The sequence below is a fragment of the Oryctolagus cuniculus genome, chromosome 18, assembly GCF_051225735.1.
Source record: "Oryctolagus cuniculus isolate XC-2025 breed Fujian yellow rabbit chromosome 18, ASM5122573v1, whole genome shotgun sequence".
NCBI lineage: Eukaryota > Metazoa > Chordata > Mammalia > Lagomorpha > Leporidae > Oryctolagus > Oryctolagus cuniculus.
Window position 1 is genome coordinate 77,875,003 of NC_142884.1, and position 18,812 is coordinate 77,893,814.

The 18,812-nt window shown below is 66.3% G+C and overlaps 1 protein-coding gene across 4 annotated transcripts in view; it reads right to left on the bottom strand.

Moving 5' to 3' along the window:
• Window positions 1-567: 567 nt before the first annotated feature.
• FBXO31 (F-box protein 31) overlaps window positions 568-18,812 on the bottom strand; it is a 46,007-nt gene continuing 27,762 nt past the window's right edge. For 2 of the 4 annotated variants that reach the window (XM_070061883.2, XM_070061884.2), the window contains 6 exons: window positions 15,137-15,304; window positions 12,813-12,887; window positions 6,519-6,628; window positions 5,164-5,317; window positions 3,989-4,329; window positions 568-2,904 (listed from right to left, as the gene is read on the bottom strand). In XM_070061883.2, coding sequence (XP_069917984.2) covers window positions 2,682-2,904; window positions 3,989-4,329; window positions 5,164-5,317; window positions 6,519-6,628; window positions 12,813-12,887; window positions 15,137-15,304 — 1,071 coding nt within the window. In that variant the 3' untranslated portion in view covers window positions 568-2,681. Of the gene's footprint in view, window positions 2,905-3,988; window positions 4,330-5,163; window positions 5,318-6,518; window positions 6,629-12,812; window positions 12,888-14,025; window positions 14,079-15,136; window positions 15,305-16,709; window positions 16,839-18,812 lie in introns of those variants that run through there. The other 2 variants (XM_089319042.1, XM_089319043.1) reach the window with 2 other exon arrangements.

Here is an 18,812-nt window from a genome sequence, read left to right on the forward strand (position 1 = left end):
TGAACGGGACAGAGGCCCAGTGTGCAGACCCCACAGACCCCACGTGTGAACGGGACAGAGGCCCAGCGTGCAGACCCCACGTGTGAACGGGCCTTGCCCAGGGCGGGCGATGGCAGCGAGGGCAGGACATCTGGCCCGAGGCCCCCCGGAGCGCCCCCTTCTGCCAGGCAGACTCCAGGACGCAGGCACCTGGTGCTGGCACAGGGCCGTGAGCGCCCCGAGCGGCCAGCAGCCACGGTGACGCAGGCAAGGCCAGCTGGGTGGCTGCAGTCCGGATGACGGAGGCGTCTGAACCCCCCCCCACGAGCCCCCGCCTCCCTCCCTCAGCAGCAGACGCCGAGGCCAGGGCCGGTCCCTCCCGGGTGAGGGACGGTCCCAGCCTAGGGGCAGCTGCCAGTTAGGAATCTGTGGCTGTCCCTCCGGACTGAGTGACTTCTCGTCACAGCCGGGAGGGCCCAGCCCCACCTTCCCGGCTGCTGCCCACGCCCTGCGAGAGCGGCCCGAGACCGGTCCAGCTGCTCCCAGGAGGCATCTGTGTGCCCAAACACGAGAAGCCGGTCCACGAGGTGTGGGATTTTGTTTTAATCAGAAGTATTCTCCTCGACCAGTGTGCTCTACAAAGCGGAGGCGAGGCCCCCTGGAGACGGGGCGGGTCCCTTAGAGCGGGCCTCTGTAGAAACTGCCTTCTTGGCTGTTTCAAGCAATGGCAAACCTCGGAGAGCCACGGCCCACAGCCGGGGGTCCCTGAGGCGTCGTGGCCGGCTCCCACCGCTCGGGACTGCCTCATTTGGCACAAGAAAGGTCAACAGCTGGGGGGGGGGGGCGACGACAGAGCTTTGGGCTCCACCCTGAAGGTGCCAGAAACCAGGACCCAAACCTGAATGCCGCGGCGCGTGCTGCCAAGACCTCGGAGGGGAGCCAGGGTCTCCGGCACAGCTGTGGGGGGCCGGGGTGCCGGCTGTGGCCCCTCTGCCTGAGCCCCAGCAGATGCTGGGAGGGCCTGCACCGCTCAGGGATCACCCTCGGACGCCAGGCGTCCTGAAGCCTGTGTCTGGTCTTCAAGGCCAGTCAGGAAAAACGTCCCCGGATCTCTCAGGTCAGCGCCCCCTCGGACGCCACCACCTGGGGTCCCCGGCCAGCAGGACGCAGCCCAGCACCTGACAGCACTCAGAGCCGCCCAGCCCGTGAGCCTGAGCAACACAGGCAAGATGTGAGCACAGGCCGCAGGACGGGCACGCGGGCTCTGCAGAGGCCCCCGGGGACAGAGCGGGACGGGCACGCGGGCTCTGCAGAGGCCCCCGGGGACGGAGCAGGACAGGCACACAGGCTCTGCAGAGGCCCCCGGGGACGGAGCGGGACGGGCACGCGGGCTCTGCAGAGGCCCCCGGGGACGGAGCGGGACGGGCACGCGGGCTCTGCAGAGGCCCCCGGGGACGGAGCGGGACGGGCACGCGGGCTCCACAGAGGGCCCCAGGGACGGAGCAGGATAGGCACACAGGCTCTGCAGAGGCCCCTGGGGACGGAGCAGGCCACAGGATGGGCATGTGGGCTCCGCAGAGGCCCCCAGGGACGGAGCGGGATGGGCACGCGGGCTCCACAGAGGCCCCCGGGGACGGAGCAGGCCACAGGACGGGCACGCGGGCTCTGCTGAGGCCCCCGGGACGGAGCAGGACGGGCACGCGGGCTCCACAGAGGCCCCCGGGGACGGAGCAGGCCACAGGACGGGCACGCAGGCCCCGCAGAGGCCCCCAGGATGGAGCGGGACGGGCCTCCGTATCTGACACCGACGGACGTCACCGAATGCAGGTGACACAGCATGGCGCAGCGCGGGCGAAGCGTCGGTGCTCGGGTTCCCCAGCGGGGCCTGGGCTGTAAAGCACCCCCACGTGTCCCCGCACCTGCAAGGGGCTCCAAGCCCACCCACTCTGGACACTCAGCACCTTGAGAGCGCAGCTCGTGGGCAGTCTCTGTGGACCTGCATTGCACAAGGGGCGGGCAGCCACGCGTGTGTGGGAAGGGGGAGGAGAGGGCCTGGACAGCAAGGTCCCGCCCAGAGCTGGCCGCTGGGGACGACTCCAAGTGAGCCCAGAGCAGGCAGGCACACGGGCTGTATCTGCAGTGACCCGAGTGGCGAACTCCCCGCCACTTCCCAGAGGAACCAAGAACAGCAGCGGAGAACTTTCGTCCAGAATCCAAGCAAGCCAGGAGGGAAACGGGAAGCCGGCCCGGCCCTGCCCCACTTCCTGGCCACGTCCAGGGGCGCACTGCTGCCCAGACAGAGTCCGTCTCCTCTCCCTGACCACGCGGGCCGCGGGCACTGGGGCACGGCCGCGTCGGGGGACAGGTACCGCCGGCTGCAACTGCTCTATCTGCTCCCGGGAAAAGCACAGCCCTCCCTGGGGGGCGTGTTCCCCCCGGAAGGCACAGGCAGCCACGCGCATGCTGCCCTCTGCAGTTCAGTTCTCTGCAAGCCCCTGCGGCCCCGAGTTCTTGTGGTTTTCCTAAGTCATGCTCAGCTGCTTCCTGCATGGCTACCGAGGACGCACGGGGACAGGCTACACGCTATACAGAAAGTGTTGGGGGCGGCGGGCTGGGACCCCGACAAGCCACGAGTTCCGGCCAAAGGGCCAGACTTGGAAGTGCTGCTGCTGCCCACGGGCCGGGTCCCGGGCCGACGCCGGTCAGGACGCGAGCGACTGGATGTTCTCGAGCATCTCGTCGAAGGCCTGCGGGGACGGCGCGTCGGCGTTGCGGAAGGTGGCCTGCACCCGGCTGTACAGGCTGAAGGACTTCAGCTCCAGCCAGACGAACCCAAAGCGGTCCTCGTCAAATAGGATGAAGGCTCCGGGGGTGCGCTCGGGGCTGGTGAAGCCATGGCCGGCGATGAGGCCTGTCCCGTAAAAACTGAACAGACAGGAGCGGAGGCGTGAGGGGGGGGAGGGGCCCCAGCGAGCGCGCCACGCCCTCACACCACGGTCACCAGGCACCAGGACAGGATCAGCAGCCACGCCCTCACACCACGGTCACCAGGCACCAGGACAGACTTGGCAGCCACGCCCTCACACCACGATCACCAGGCACCAGGACAGACTTGGCAGCAGGGACACCAACAAGGGCCCAGGCTCTCCCGAGAAGGCACCAGGTGAACTCTCCACGGCTCTGGGTGCGAGGTGGTCTGGAGCTGGGAGACTACAGCCTGGCGAGCAGGGTCGACCTGACCGTGACCCTGTGACCTGGGAGACTGTGGACTGGGTTCTCGGTGATGGGCAGCGTCCCAGCTCTGCACTGTCCAGGACAGCAGCCGCCAGCCGTGTGGGCCAGGGAGACCGAGGACCTGGACTTCTCCTTGGGCCAGTTTACATTTAAATCGCCCTGGAGGGCGAGGCCAGGACGGGGGCCGTGTGGCCTGGATGGTGGCGAGGGCCTGGCATGTGCTGTCAGCAGCCGTGGCCAAAGTGCAGCAAAGCACCAGCCGGCGCCCAGGCAAGACCTGCACCGGTTAGGGACCAGGGACCCACGCCCCTCGGGGAGGACAGCGGCCAACAGTCCACTCCACACGCTGTTCGAGGGCTGCCAGGGGGCGGCCCAGCACAGCAGGGGCAGCGGAAACTAACAGAAGAGTGGGGAGGCGGAGGGGAAGACTCCAGGGGCAGTGAAGGGCCGCCTGTGGTCACCGAGACGCACACCGCTCCCCTGGGGTGCAACCAGGCAGGCGGCCAACTCGGCCGGGCGAGAGGGAGAGGAGGCACTGAGCACTTGCCACACTTTCCAAAGCCGTGACAGTGAGGTCTCAGGATGGTCACCTCAGAGGCCTCCCGTCCGGGAAGCTGACGCCCTAACAGCACCCGACGGCAGGAGGCCGGGAGCTTTCCCGCGAGAGCGGCCGCGAGGCCCAGGAGGCAGCGTGGCCCGCTCGGGTGCCTGGGGCTGCAGCTAACGTGTCGGAGCCCCCCGGCCCGCCCTGCGCACCGCGGCCGGCAGTCCTTACCACATCCTGCACGTGCGGGGGTAGTCCTCACTCCTCGAGCTCACGCCTACGGGCAGCACGAAGGGCTGCCCCTGCCCCGACTGGCCGGGCTGCTCCGCCGCCGTGGCCGCTGCGTCCCCAGGCTTCCCCCCGTCCTCCGCGGGCACCGGGTCCGGCCCGTGTTCCGGCCCCTCGGCCTCGTGCCTGCCCTCCTGCTGCTCCTGCCGCACCTGCTCGCGGGCCTCGAGGACCAGGCGCGAGAGCTCGTTGAAGTTGCGCAGGTTCTCCACGTCGGGCAGCTGGATGCGGTGCCGCAGGTCAACCTCGACCGTCTGCTGCCCAGCGGGGATGTTGGGGTCACCCTGCAGTCGGGGTGAGGGGCAGACAGGGACATGCAGACCCGCTCCGGGCTCCCAGCCCAGCGCCCCACCGCCTGAGCCGCAACCCTGGGAAAGCTGGGCGGGGGGCGGACGAGGTCTCCACAGACAGGAACGGCAACAGGTGCTTTGTGGAGTCCACAGACAGACACCGACACACGTGTGCTCGGCCGGGAACGGGCCCTCTGGCCTGGAGGGTCCTGCCCCCTGCAGCTCAGAGACTGCAGACAAAACCCGGGGCGGGGTCGTCAGAGCCGCAGGTGCCTGCTTCTGGCCCTGTTCCACCAAGCTCCACAGGAGCTTCCCCCACCGCACAGGGACCGACAGGGACCCTGCTTCTTCAGGGCTGGTCAGTGCCACCCACCAGACACCCAGCCAAGCCAGCAGGCACGGTGTGAGCGGCGGCCCCTGAGCCAGCCGTGAGCCCCGCTGCGTGGCAGCCGGGCAGGCCCAGGAGGAGCGGGGACGAGGCTCGCGGGGCAGCGCACCCCTGGCCGGGCTCTGCTGAGCCGCTGGCAGCCGGCGCCAGGGGCCGCCTGCTGACACACAGGCCCAGGTGTGGCTACGTCTCGGCCTCATGCAGACAGCTCGGGGGGCCTGTTCCCAGGACACGCCCAGTGAAATCCGGACTCCGGGGGTGGGGTCTGCACCAGGGTTCCCGGGGCGGCCGGGGCTGAGCACCAGTGTGGCACAGCCGACTGGACGCACACAGACCCGGCTCAGTGGGGCTGGGTCCAGGTGCAGCATCTGCCTGCCCGGCACGGTGCACCCACAGCCATCTCACGGGAAACGCACAGCGCGGGCCCGGGCGCCCCTCACCGTGATCTTGGTGCCCCTGGCCACGCGGCCATGGAAGCTGAGCATCACGACCTCCAGGCCGTGGCTGCCGTAGGTGCCTTTGAAGAGGCCGGGCTGGATGAGGTCGTCCGGGCGGCTGGGCGGGAGGTAGATGCGGCGGTAGGTCAGGCAGTTGCTGTGGGCGGAGGAGGCACAACTCGCAACCCATCCTGGCTGAGGCCTGGGAGCCACGGCCACCCCCACGGCCTGCGGCACAGCAGAGCCGGCACCGCTGTCCACAGCCCCAGGGACTCAGCAGGGCAGGGCCCCCAGCACCCGAGTGGGAGGGAAACGCGGCTCCTGCTCCACCTGCCTGGAGAAGGGAGCCCGTGTCACCTGGGGCACCCTGCAGCGGGCTGAGCGGGAGCGGGACAAGAACCTGGCCTGGCAGAGCTGACGTGGTTTTGACACGCAAGTCACAGGAGTGTCTGTGCCAAGCAGACAACACAGACCCCCAGGTGGGGACCAGGACCAGGGCTGTGTCCCCAGAGCCCTACGGGACAGGGCTGTACCCCAGAACCCCCGGGACAGGGCTGTACCCCAGAGCCCTACGGGACAGGGCTGTACCCCAGAGCCCTACGGGACGGGGCTGTACCCCAGAGCCCCCGGGACAGATCTATACCCCAGAACCCCCGGGACGGGGCTGTACCCCAGAGCACTCAGGGGTGGGGCTGTACCCCCACAGCCCCTGGGGCAGGGCTGTGTCCCCAGAGCCCCTGGGACAAGGCTATACCCCAGAACCCCCGGGACAGGACTGTGCCTCAGAGCCCTACGGGACGGGGCTGTGCCCCAGAGCCCCCGGGATGGGGCTATACCCTCAGAGCACTCAGGGGTGGGGCTGTACCCCAGAGACTGGCTGTGCCCCAGAACCCCCGGGACAGGGCTATGCCCAGAGCCCTACAGGACGGGGTTGTGCCCAGAGCCCTACGGGACGGGGCTGTACCCTAGAGCCCTACGGGACGGGGCTGTACCCCAGAGCCCCCAGGACGGGGCTGTATCCCAGAGCACTCAGGGGTGGGGCTGTACCCCCACAGCCCCTGGGGCAGGGCTGTGCCCCAGAGCCCCCAGGACGGGGTTGTGCCCCAGAGCCCCCGGGACGGGGTTGTGCCCAGAGCCCTATGGGACAGGGCTGTGCCCCAGAGCCCCCAGGATGGGGCTGTGCCCCAGAACCCCCGGGACAGGCTGTGCCCCAGAGCCCCCGGGACGGGGCTGTATCCCAGAGCACTCAGGGGTGGGGCTGTACCCCCACAGCCCCCGGGACAGGCTGTACCCCAGAGCCCCCAGGATGGGGCTGTGCCCCAGAGCCCCCGGGACGGGACTGTGCCCAGAGCACTCACTCGTACTGGCTGGTGTAGATGAACTTCATCAGGATAAGTTCTTGCATGTGTTCGTGGAAGATGTCCTCCAGCGTGCGGCCCCATTCCTCCCGCAGCCACGTCCGAAATTCCTGCCACGAGAACGCAGGGCGTGAAGGTGACCACGACACAACGGCGGGAGGTGGTGGCCCTGGCGCTATTCCACGCGTGGCGCATCTGCACCCAAGGGCCGTCCCCATGGATGCAGCGGGGACAGCCGGGGAAGACACGGGGGCTGCTGCGTGTCGTGGGCTCCAGCCCAGCCCACGCTCAGTGGCGAGCAGTGAAGCGCCCGGGTCCTCACCTGCCCGGGCACACGGCCCAGGCGCCTCGGGGCACAGCAGGAACCACGGCAGCTCCTTCAGGCCAGGCTGGGCCACAGCCTGCGTCCAGGGCCTCCCCGTGCAACCCACAGGGGCCTCACTGCCGTGGGGAGGAGCCCACCCACACAGCCCCCGCTCTGTGCCGCCAGCGAGGCGCGGGACAGCCAGCCAGGCAGACTGTGGAGACGAGTCCACTCTGAAGCTGTCTTCGTAGTTCGGCTGAATATAAAGTAAGTATATTTACAAAAGGGGGCTTTCATAAACACCCGTTCCCCAAAGCTCGATAATTCATATGCAGTTTGCATAATGCTAAGGATGTTTAGTGCTTAATAATTTGATTCTATACAATTAACAGGATTTATTCAAACTCTCATTTCCTAATTGAATATATGAATATACCGTTTCTAATGATGATCTAGAATTAGCTTTACAGAGGTTAAGAGCCATTTAGTAAAAAAAAAAAAAAAACTAAACCTATTAATTGCTTTAATATGTTACTGTCCCCGAACTCCCACAAAAACCAGAAATCACAGACTATTAGCACTACACGACCAATAAAAAAAAAACTGAATTTCTATGTACACTGGTAGCACAAAATTGCAACATCCTCTAAACACAGAGGCCCTGGGGAGAAACGTTAACAACATCGGCTAAGACCTCTGTCCCGAGAACCAGACCACTGCTGACCGGGCTAAGGAGGCCCAGGGAGCCTGTCCACAGCCGGGACGCCACACTCTGTCCACACGATCTCCAGGCCCATCATGCTGGCCAAACACCCCCAGGCCCTGGGCAGGCACAGCAGGCAGATTCTGAGATCCACACGCAAATGCGTAGAAATCAGACACGCAGAAATCCCGAAAACACAGCACCGAGGCCACGGCGCCGTGGGCTGAGCCGCCGCCTGCAGTACCGGCTCCCATACGGGCGCCGGCTGGACTCCTAGCTGCTCCACTTCCAATCCAGCTCCCTGCTAACACACCTGGGAAAGCAGAGAAGACGGCCCAAGTGCTTGGGCCCTGCACCACGTGGGAGACCTGGAGGAAGCCACTGGCTCCTGGCCCCAGCCTGGCCCAGCTGTGCAGGCCATCTTGGGGAATGAACCAGCAGATGGAAGACCTCTCTCTCTTGCCTTCTGTAGTAGCTCTGTCGTTCAAATATATCGAAAAAGGAGGAGGAAGAGAAGGAGGGGAAAGGAAAGGAGAGGGAGAAAAGGAGGAGGAAGGGAAGAAGAAGAAAAGAGAGAAGAAAGAAAACAAAGAGCCAAGCTAGACGCCGGCGAGCTCCTAGTACGCCCTGGCGACGGCAGGACGGCACCAGCCTGGCACCAGAGTCCAGAGGCAGACCCGCGCGGATCCGGCCCTGGCGACAGCAGGACAGCACCAGCCTGGCACCAGAGTCCGGAGGCAGACCCGCGCGGATCCGGCCCTGGCGACGGCAGGACGGCACCAGCCTGGCACCAGAGTCCAGAGGCAGAGCCGCGCGGATCCGGCTGAGTGGCTCCCAACAAAGGTGCCCTCCCCGGGCCCTGGGGAAGGTGCTCCATCAGCCGATGCAGACAGAACGAGCGGTGGGGCCCACCTCACACCACGTGGAGGAGACACTCCCCACGGAGCAAGAACGGGACGTAAAGCAAAGCCAACTTTCACTGAAAATTGGAGGGGCCGGTACCGTGGTGCGGCGGTCAAGCTGCTGCTCGGGATACCTCACTCCATGTCAGGGTGCAGGTCTGAGTCGCAGCGGCTCCGCCTCCGACCCAGCGCCCCGCTAACGCACCTGGGAAGGGCCCTGCCAGCCACACAGTGCGGCTCCCGGATCCCGGCTTCAGCCTGGCCCGGACCTGCTGCCGCAGCCACTGGGAAGGAAAGCAGCGACGGGAGATGCACCCCTAGAATCAGACTCCACCAGAACGAAAACCTTCCACTAAAGTGCTGCACTCATGGAGCGAAGGCGCTTTCAAGTCAAACGCAGCCAGCACTGGCGCAGCCTGGTTAAGCCATCACCCGTGGCGCTGGCATCCCACTGGGCGCCGGTCCAACTCCCAGCTGTTCCTGCCATCCAGCTCCCTGCTGATGCACCTGGGACAGCAGCAGAAGTCGGCCAAGGTGCTTGGGCCCCGGCACCCGTGTGAGAGGCCCAGATGGAGTTCTGGGCTCCTGGCGTCAGCCACTTGGGGAGTGAACCAGTGGATGGAAGATCTCCCTCTGTGTCTCCCTCTCTCTCTCTAACTCTGCCTTTCAAATAAATAAAGTATTTTTAAAAACACTGAATGCAGGGCCAGTGCTGCGGCACAGTGGGTTAAGCCACTGACCCCATGCCAGCATCCCATACGGGCACTGGTTTGAGCCCCAGCTGCTCCACTTGCAATCCAGCTCCCTGCTAATGTGCCTGGGAAAGCAGTGGAGGACAGAACAGGTGCTTGGGTCTCTGTACCCAGGTGGGAGACCTGGAAGAAGCTCCTGGCTCCTGGCTTTGGCCTGGCCCAGCCCCAGCCATTGCCATTTGGGAAGTGAAACAGTGGAAGGAGGGTACCTCCCTCCCCCTCTCTGTAATTCTGACTTAAGGTAAATATTTTTTAAAAGTCCAATGCATAAGCAACAGATGAAGACGGAAGTGAGTGTATGTAACGTATTCCTGTTACCATGGTGAATAATCAGGAAGATGACCCGGGCGCACTGGGATCTGACTCACTCCAGGAGAAGGTCGCGCTCGTTAGGAACGCCCAGACGCCTGGTGACTCAGCACAGCACCCTCTGGAGTCACCGCAGCCTGGCGCACGGGGCACCAGCCTCCCCAGGGCTCGCACGCCGCACGCCTGGCACACCACAGCCCCGGGAGCTGGGCCGGGCGAGGTGAGGGTGCCGGCGGCTCTCAGGGAAGGCCCAGCGCGCCCAAACTCCCTCCGGCCCTCCCCACCTCCGCAGGCACCTCCATCCGGGGAAGGGCCACGAAGGCCCAGCCCAGCCGTCACCCGTGAGGAAGCAGCCCGGCGGGGCCCACGCGGGAGTGACGCCGGGAGTCGGGAGGGGGGGTCTGAAGGACTCGGGCCGGGGGAGACGGGAACCGTGTCCTGCGTCGCGGCAGACCACGCCAGAAGCCGGAGCCCGCAAGCCTCACCATCAGCGCTGCTTACTGCCGAGCGCCCCCCACTGGGGAGCCGCTGGCCCCTCCTCAGCTGCAGGAAGCCCAGGGTCCCCAGGCCCTCACAGCTCAGAGGGCCGGCGCAGGGGCATCCATCGCAACACCCAGAGGAGCCAGAGGAGGGAACTCTGTGTCCCAGGGGCCCCCCCGGTGCCTGTGGTGGCCGTCTGCCCACAGCCTGTCCCGTGCAGTCGTCCTAAGTACCCTGGGAAGCGCCGCGCTGGTCTAGAATCCCGAGCAAGCGTCCACCGTCAGAGCAGGCGGCAGCCCTGACCTCCCTCAGTTCCCCACACCAGCAGGATGTGTCTGGGTCAGCCGGACGCCCATCACGGCTCCCCGGGGACGGAAGCGGCTGTGGGGTCACGCTGAGCTGGTAACAGGCCCACCCACAGGAGCACTCTGTCCCTGAAGCTGCCCACACTGCCTGAGACACTAGAAGCCACGTGGTGGACAAGGGGCCAGTGGCACATTCCACTGGAGAGGCAGCCACGCAGCAGCTGACAAGGACAGCTGTCAAGAGTCCACAGCAGATCCCTCGGCCCCTCCAAGACCCCACCCCATACAGTCCTGGCCTGGGCAGGGGTCCCGAGTCCTGTGCAAGGCATGCACACGGCCACGTACAGATGGAGGCTGAAAGAGAAACCAAGAGAGGAGCGCGGGCGTCTGGCGGCACAGAACGCTGACTTGGAAACCTGCAGGCCATGCTGAGGGGCTGGGTGCGGCACCTGCCACACATGCGGGGGACCCGGCCCCGCTCCACTCACCGTGGTCTTTGGGGAGCGAAGCGGCGGATGGGGGCTCCGTCTCCACACACAATGAAGAGTGGGAGGTTCAGGGTACTGTGGCACGGCGGGTTACGCCGCCGCCTGGGACACCTGCCTCTCACAGCGGTGTCTGGGATGGAGCCCCCGGTGTTCCATCCATCTTCCTGCAGCACACGGGGGCCTAAGCATCAGGGTTCCTGCCACCCGTGGGCAGTTCTGAGTTCCTGGCTGTGGCCTGGCCTAGCTGTGGCTACTGGCATTTTAGGAGTTAACCAGGGGATGAGAGATTTCTCTCTGTGTCTCTCCCTCTCTGTCACTCTGCTTTTCAAATACATAAAATTTAGGGAAAAAATTGGGGGGGGGGGGCAGGTGTCTGGTGACACGGTTCAGCTGCCAGGCACCCAGCACGTCACGGGGTTGGATTCCTGGCTCCACGTCCAACCACAGCTGCCGGGAGGTGGCAGGTGATGGCTCAACTACTTGGGTCCCTGTCACACACGTGGGACACTCGAGACTCCCAGGTTAGCCTGGCCCAAGCCTGGCTGTTACAGGCATTTGGGGAGTGAATCAGCAAATGGAAGAGCTCCCTGACCAGCCTCTCAAAAACGAAACGCACGGGCATTTGGCCGAGCAGTTAAGATGCCAACTGGTTGCTTGTGCCGCGAGGTGGAACGCCTAACGAGTCCTGGCGCCATTTCAACCCAGCTTCCTGCTGACGCACAGCCGGGGAGGCAGCAGGTGACGGTCAAGCATCTGGGTCCCTCTGCCACCCACACGGGAGAACCAGCCTGATTTTCTGGCCTCTGGCTTGGCCTGGCCCAACCCCAGCTGTTCAACAATTATCTATGGAGACAGCAGATGGCAGATCTCTATCATTCTGCTTTTCAAAAATAAACAAATAAAACTTAAAAAAAAACAAAATCACATACAATGCAAAAAATCAAATAGGTGGGACCAGCGCTGAGTCACTGCCTACAGCACCGGCATCCCTTACGGGCACAGGTTCAATTCCCAGCTCCGCCACTTCTGATCCAGCTCCTTGCTAATGCACCTGGGCAATCAGCAGAGGACGGCCCAAATGTCTGGGCCCCTGCACCCACGTGGGGGACCTGGAAGAAGCTCCTGGCTTCAGTCTGTCCCAGCTGTGGCCATTGTGACCATTTAGGGAGTGAACCAGCAAATGAACGCGCTCTCTCTCTCTCTCTGCCTCTCCCCCTCTCTGTAACTGCCTTTCAAATAAATCTTTAATAAAAGTCAAACAGGCATTCAGTCTCTCTGGAGGTACTCCAGCCTGCAGGACAGTGCCAGGAAGCAGGGAACTGTGGCCGCGTCTAGAACCTGTCCCAGATGCTGGGCTCACCTCCTGCCCCCCGCCGGGCTCACCTATTGCCCCCGCCGGGCGCCACTCTCCTCCTGCCTCCTGCCAGGCGCCCGGGCTCACCTCCTGCCCTCCGCCAGGCGCCAGGCTCACCTCCTGCCCCCCCGCCGGGCTCACCTCCTGCCTCCCGCCGCGCACCAGACTCACCTCCTGCCTCCTGCCAGGCGCCTGGGCTCACCTCCTGCCCCCCGCCGGGCACCAGGCTCACCTCCTGCCCCACGATGGGCTCACCTCCTGCCCTCTGCCAGGCGCCAGGCTCACCTCCCGCCCCCCCGCCAGGCTCACTTCCTGCCTCCTGCCAAGCACCGGGCTCACCTCCTGCCTCCTGCCAGGCGCCCGGGCTCACCTCCTGCCCCCCGCCGGGCACCGGGCTCACCTCCTGCCCCCTGCCGGGCACCGGGCTTACCTCCTGCCTCCCGCCGGGCAGCAGGCTCACCTCCTGCCCCCCCGCCGGGCTCACCTCCTGCCCCCGCCGGGCACCAGGCTCACCTCCTGCCTCCTGCCAGGCGCCCGGGCTCACCTCCTGCCCCCCGCCAGGCACCGGGCTCACCTCCTGCCTCCTGCCAGGCGCCCGGGCTCACCTCCTGCCCCCCCGCCAGGCACCGGGCTCACCTCCTGCCTCCTGCCGGGCACCCGGGCTCACCTCCTGCCCCCCGCCAGGCACCGGGCTCACCTCCTGCCTCCCGCCGGGCATCCTGTGGTGGTCCGTCTGGTTGCACTTAGTGGAGAACTCGTCCTTCTTCACAATCTTCAGTGTCCACGACGGAGGAGAGAGGAGGCACAGAGTGAGTCCAGGCCCCCTGAGCCAGCCCAGGTCCCCTTGCCCTCTCCTGCTTCCCCCAGACCCGTCTGAGGTGCCGAGACGGGGCCGGCGTCGTGGCTGACGAGGCGGAGCTGCTGCCTGCAACACCAGCGTCACAGATCTGGTCCCAGAAGATGCAGCTCCTGCCACTGCGCCTGGACAAAGGTGGAGGATGTTCCGGACCCCTCCTGCCCAGGGAGACCTGCGTGGAACTCCTGGCTGCCGGCTTCAGTCTGGCCCAGCCTGGCCCGGCCCTGCCTACCACAGCCTTTTGGAGAGTGAACCAGCAGATGGAAGATCTCTGTCACTCTGCCTTTCAAATAAACAAATAAAAATAAGAGGCCCAAGATGTCCCAACACAGGGCCGGCCGAGCACAGGGCTCAGCTGTCCCCAGCAGGACTGGATGGCAGAAAGGGGTGTGGCAGGTGCCTGCTGACCACGGCGCGCAGGGGCCCTCCTCAGACGGACATCAGGAAGACAGCATTTACCCCCACCCATTCTCCCCGCAATGGACAAGATGGCAGAGAAGCACAGCTGCGAAGACCCCAGGGCTCCAAGTGGACGCACAGTCGAGACAGGGTCCCAACACCGCCAGCGCCACGAGACAGCACAAATACCACCCAGCTCCCGTTCCCGCCAACCTGTGTAGGCCCCGGCCTGCTCAGAGTGCCGGGAGCCCTCGCAGGATGGCCCCGGGCCCTCACCCGCACACTGCAGACGCCTGCCGGCCAGCCCTCGCCCACCTGGATGGCCCCGGGCCCTCACCCGCACACTGCAGACACCTGCCAGCCAGCCCTCGCCCACCTGGATGGCCCCGGGCCCTCACCCACACACTACAGACACCTGCCGGCCAGCCCTCGCCCACCTGGATGGCCCCGGGCCCTCACCCGCACACTGCAGACACCTGCCGGCCAGCCCTCACCCGCACACTGCAGACACCTGCCAGCCAGCCCTCGCCCACCTGGATGGCCCCGGGCCCTCACCCGCACACTGCAGACGCCTGCCGGCCAGCCCTCGCCCACCTGGATGGCCCCGGGCCCTCACCCGCACACTGCAGACACCTGCCGGCCAGCCCTCGCCCACCTGGATGTGGCCGTTGTGGGGCCCTCACCCACACACTGCAGACACCTGCCGGCCAGCCCTCGCCCACCTAGATGGCCCCGGGCCCTCACCCGCACACTGCAGACGCCTGCCGGCCAGCCCTCGCCCACCTGGATGGCCCCGGCCCTCACCCGCACGCCGGCCAGCCCTCGCCCACCTGGATGGCCCCAGCCCTCACCCGCACACTGCAGACACCTGCCGGCAGCCCTCGCCCACCTGGATGTGGCCGTTGTGGGGCCCTCACCCGCACACTGCAGACACCTGCCGGCCAGCCCTCGCCCACCTAGATGGCCCCGGGCCCTCACCCGCACACTGCAGACACCTGCCGGCCAGCCCTCGCCCACCTGGATGGCCCCGGCCCTCACCCGCACGCCGGCCAGCCCTCGCCCACCTGGATGGCCCCGGCCCTCACCCGCACACTGCAGACGCCTGCCGGCCAGCCCTCGCCCACCTGGATGGCCCCGGGCCCTCACCCGCACACTGCAGACACCTGCCGGCCAGCCCTCGCCCACCTGGATGGCCCCGGCCCTCACCCGCACACTGCAGACGCCTGCCGGCCAGCCCTCGCCCACCTGGATGGCCCCGGCCCTCACCCGCACGCCGGCCAGCCCTCGCCCACCTGGATGGCCCCGGCCCTCACCCGCACACTGCAGACACCTGCCGGCAGCCCTCGCCCACCTGGATGTGGCCGTTGTGGGGCCCTCACCCGCACACTGCAGACACCTGCCGGCCAGCCCTCGCCCACCTAGATGGCCCCGGGCCCTCACCCGCACACTGCAGACGCCTGCCGGCCAGCCCTCGCCCACCTGGATGGCCCCGGCCCTCACCCGCACGCCGGCCAGCCCTCGCCCACCTGGATGGCCCCGGCCCTCACCCGCACACTGCAGACACCTGCCGGCCAGCCCTCGCCCACCTGGATGGCCCCGGGCCCTCACCCGCACACTGCAGACGCCTGCCGGCCAGCCCTCGCCCACCTGGATGGCCCCGGCCCTCACCCGCACACTGCAGACACCTGCCGGCCAGCCCTCGCCCACCTGGATGGCCCCGGCCCTCACCCGCACACTGCAGACGCCTGCCGGCAGCCCTCGCCCACCTGGATGTGGCCGTTGTGGGGCCCGCGGTGGCCGTACATGCACTCCACGGTGGCAGCCTTCCTCTCCATCAGGTGGATCCTGAACAAAGGCTTGAACCTCATGGGGTCGTCCACATGCGGGTCGTGGGGCGGCAGGTACATCCAGCCGATGATGAACAAGCCGTCCACCTGTAGCCGGGGAGAGGACGCGTCCACGCACGCCTGCACCCGTGGCCCCAGCGTGCCCACCCACCCGCACCACCTTCCTCGTGGCACCGCCAGCCAGGGGCAGGGAGATACAAGACCCTCCTGCCAAGGGCCGTCACCCCCAACTAGCCCCGAATCTGCGCGAGCACCCGCAGGCCGCCTCCCGCTCCAAAGGCAGTGGGGGTGGGGGTGTCAGGGGGTGGCGAGGAGAAGAGTCCAGAAAGTGAGCCCAGCCACGCATCGGCCCAGCTGCGGTGGGCCGCAAATGCCTCCACCGGGCCCAGGGCGGGGGCCGTGCTCGGGCCGGGGACCGCAGCAAGGAAGGGACGACGCCTGCCGTGTGGGCGTGACACCGACACGGTGGTGCCACGTGGAGTGGGAACAGGGCAAATGCCAACAGCCGGGGTCTGCTCTAGAAGACACGGGGGAGGGGGCTGCCTCTGGACGGCCCGCACAGGTGCCCACTCTACCGCTCTCTGTCCTTGGGCACTTGTGGTGCAGGGCGAGGAGGCAGGGCGGGGCACAGCCAGCAGTCACCCCACCCCCGGGGCTGCCCTGAGGGGAGGGGGGCCCTGGAAGGCCTCGCACACACAGCCCTGAGGGCCCAGCGGTCACCCCACCCCCAGGGCCGCCCCGAAGGGGGGGGGGAGGCCTCACACACACAGCCTGGAGGGCCCAGCAGTCACCCCGCCCCCAGGGCTGCCCGGGGGGGGGGGGGGGCGGAAGGCCTCGCACACACAGCCCAGAGGGCCCAGCGGTCACCCCGCCCCCAGGGCTGCCCCGGGGGGGGGGGGGAGGCTTCACACTCACAGCCCGGAAGGCCCAGCGGTCACCCCGCCCCCAGGGCTGCCCCGAGGTGGGGGGCGGAAGGCCTGGCACACACAGCCCGGAGGGCCCAGCGGTCACCCCGCCCCCAGGGCTGCCCCGAGGGGGGGGGCGGAAGGCCTCGTATACACAGCCCAGAGGGCCCAGTGGTCACTCTGCCTCCAGGGCTGCCCCGAGGGGGGGTGGAAGGCCTCGCACACACAGCCCGGAGGGCCCAGCGGTCACTCTGCCTCCAGGGCTGCCCCAAGTGGGGTGGGGTGGAAGGCCTCGCACACACAGCCCGGAGGGCCCAGCGGTCACCCCGCCCCCAGGGCTGCCCCGAGGTGGGGGGCGGAAGGCCTCGCACACACAGCCCGGAGGGCCCAGCGGTCACCCCGCCCCCAGGGCTGCCCCGAGGTGGGGGGCGGAAGGCCTCGCACACACAGCCCGGAGGGCCCAGCGGTCACTCTGCCTCCAGGGCTGCCCCGAGTGGGGTGGGGTGGAAGGCCTGGCACACACAGCCCGGAGGGCCCAGCGGTCACTCTGCCTCCTGGGAGGGCGGGGGCCACGGCTGTGCTCTCACCATTTCGGTCTGAGAAGAGGGGCCAGGTGGTAGCTCCACGGACTCCACTTTCCCTAATCACCCCTGCTTTCAGAAGCGGGCTTCTCTTCCTTCTCACTCTCCTATTCGCTGTGGTAAGAGACACGATTATCCCCCCACCCCCAACTGGGAAAGAAAAGGAACCTGCCCACGCTGGCAGCCTGGCTCAGCCCCGGGAGCAGGCGGACCCACAGGACTCACAGCCAGCGAGCGCCGGCGGCCTTTCTTAACAAACAGCAAACTGCGGAGATTAAGTATTTATCACTACCCAGCACCCCGCCTGCTGGACAGAGCACACAGTGACACCAGGCCCTGCAGAACCAACACAGGCTGCCGGGCCAGGCCAGAGGCACCTTGGGGGCACACACACCCACCATCATTGATTACAAACACAGCTGTCCCTGGGGCCAGCTTCTACTCCGCTGGCGGAGCCCACAACAAGGGAGCAAAGTCTAACCACCAGTTTGGGGCCCAGCACTGTGGCTTAGCAGCTAAAGCTGCGCCCTGCAGTGCTGGCATCCTACACGGATCCTGGTTCGAGTCCTGGCTGCTCCACTTCCGAACCAGCTCTCTGCTAATGGCCTTGGAAGGCAGCAGAAGACGGCCCAAGGATCGTGGGAGACCCAGAAAAAGCTCCTGGCTTCAGACCTTCCCAGCTCTGGCTGCTGCAGCCATATGGGGAGTGAACCAGCAGACGGAAGACCCCCGTCCCCCATCTCCCTGCCTCTCTGTAACTCCACTTTTCAAATAAATAAACAAATATTAAAAAAAAAAAAAAACAAAGAACACTGAGCTCCAGCTCCCCTGCTGCCCGGATGCTCACTGCTCTCACACACGGCAGGGGCAGCCCTGGAAGGCCCAGCCGGCAGCGCCAGCCACACGCCCAGGCCCAGGCTTCTGCTCTGGACTCCAGCAGCAGGAGGAGGTCCCGCAGGGGCACCTGCCGGGCACAGAACCAGCGAGAAGCTCACTCGCCCAGACTGCCTACAGGATGCCAAGAAAGTCAAACCAACCGCGTACTCACTTCTCACAGGAAGACAGGCAGGTGACCAAAAAGCGTGTAAAAATCAGACCTACAGAGGGCAGACGTGGCGCAGTGCGCTCCGCTGCCACCTGGGACACGGGCATCGCCTGGGGAGACCAGTTCAAGTCCCAGCTGCCCCTCCCCCGACCCAGGCCCTGCTAGCACCAGGGACACAGTGGAGGACGGCTCAAGCGCTTGAGCTCCTGTCCCCTGTGGGAGACCTGGATGGAGGTCCCGGTCCTGGCTTCAGCCTGGCCCAGCCCAGCAGCTGCAGCCATCGGGCAGCAGATGGAAGACCTCGCCCACCCCGTCCCTCCTCCTCTCTCTCCCGTGTGTGTGTGTGTGTGTGTGTGTGTCACTCAAAAAATAAATCTTAAAAAAAAAAACAGAACCACAAGAGTTCTGCCTGCTCTCACCACGGAGCTGTACCAGACCCACGCTCCGACCGAGCCCCACCTCAAGGGCCAAACCCCCACGTGTTAACACGCTATCTGCAGACACCAGGAAGCAGCTGGGACGGCCGGAGACCCAGACCCGAAGTGCCGAAGAGGGGCAGCCAGAGGGGGCCGAGGGGAGCCGTGTCAGCTCCACTCTCCCAGGGCCACTGACCACCGAGCTGGGCAGAGGGCGGCCCAGGAGGCCACAAGTGCAGAGGCGCAGGCCAGGGGTGCGGCTCAGTGCAGCCAGGACAGAGCTGCCCCATCCTGGAGAAAGACGCGTGGAGCGCCGAGCCCACTGGAGTCCCAGCTTTGGCCCCTGGGCACTGGCTGGACGCTAACTGTGTGGGGAGAGAAAAGCGAGCAGCAGGAGGCTTCCAAGAGCTAACACCCAGCGACACTGCACACCCGGAGCTGGGGACGGGAAGCAGGCCACACAGTGTTCTTTCCTCCCCACGCTCTGAAGAACACGACCTCACCGCCGAGCTGCTAACTGGGGCACCGATCCAACTCACGGACAATGCTTGCTTGGAAACTCCAGGGGTCGGCCGCTCCACTTCCGAGCCAGCTCCCTGCTGGCCTGAGACAGCAGTGGAAGATGGCCCAAGCCCCTGGGCCCCTGCA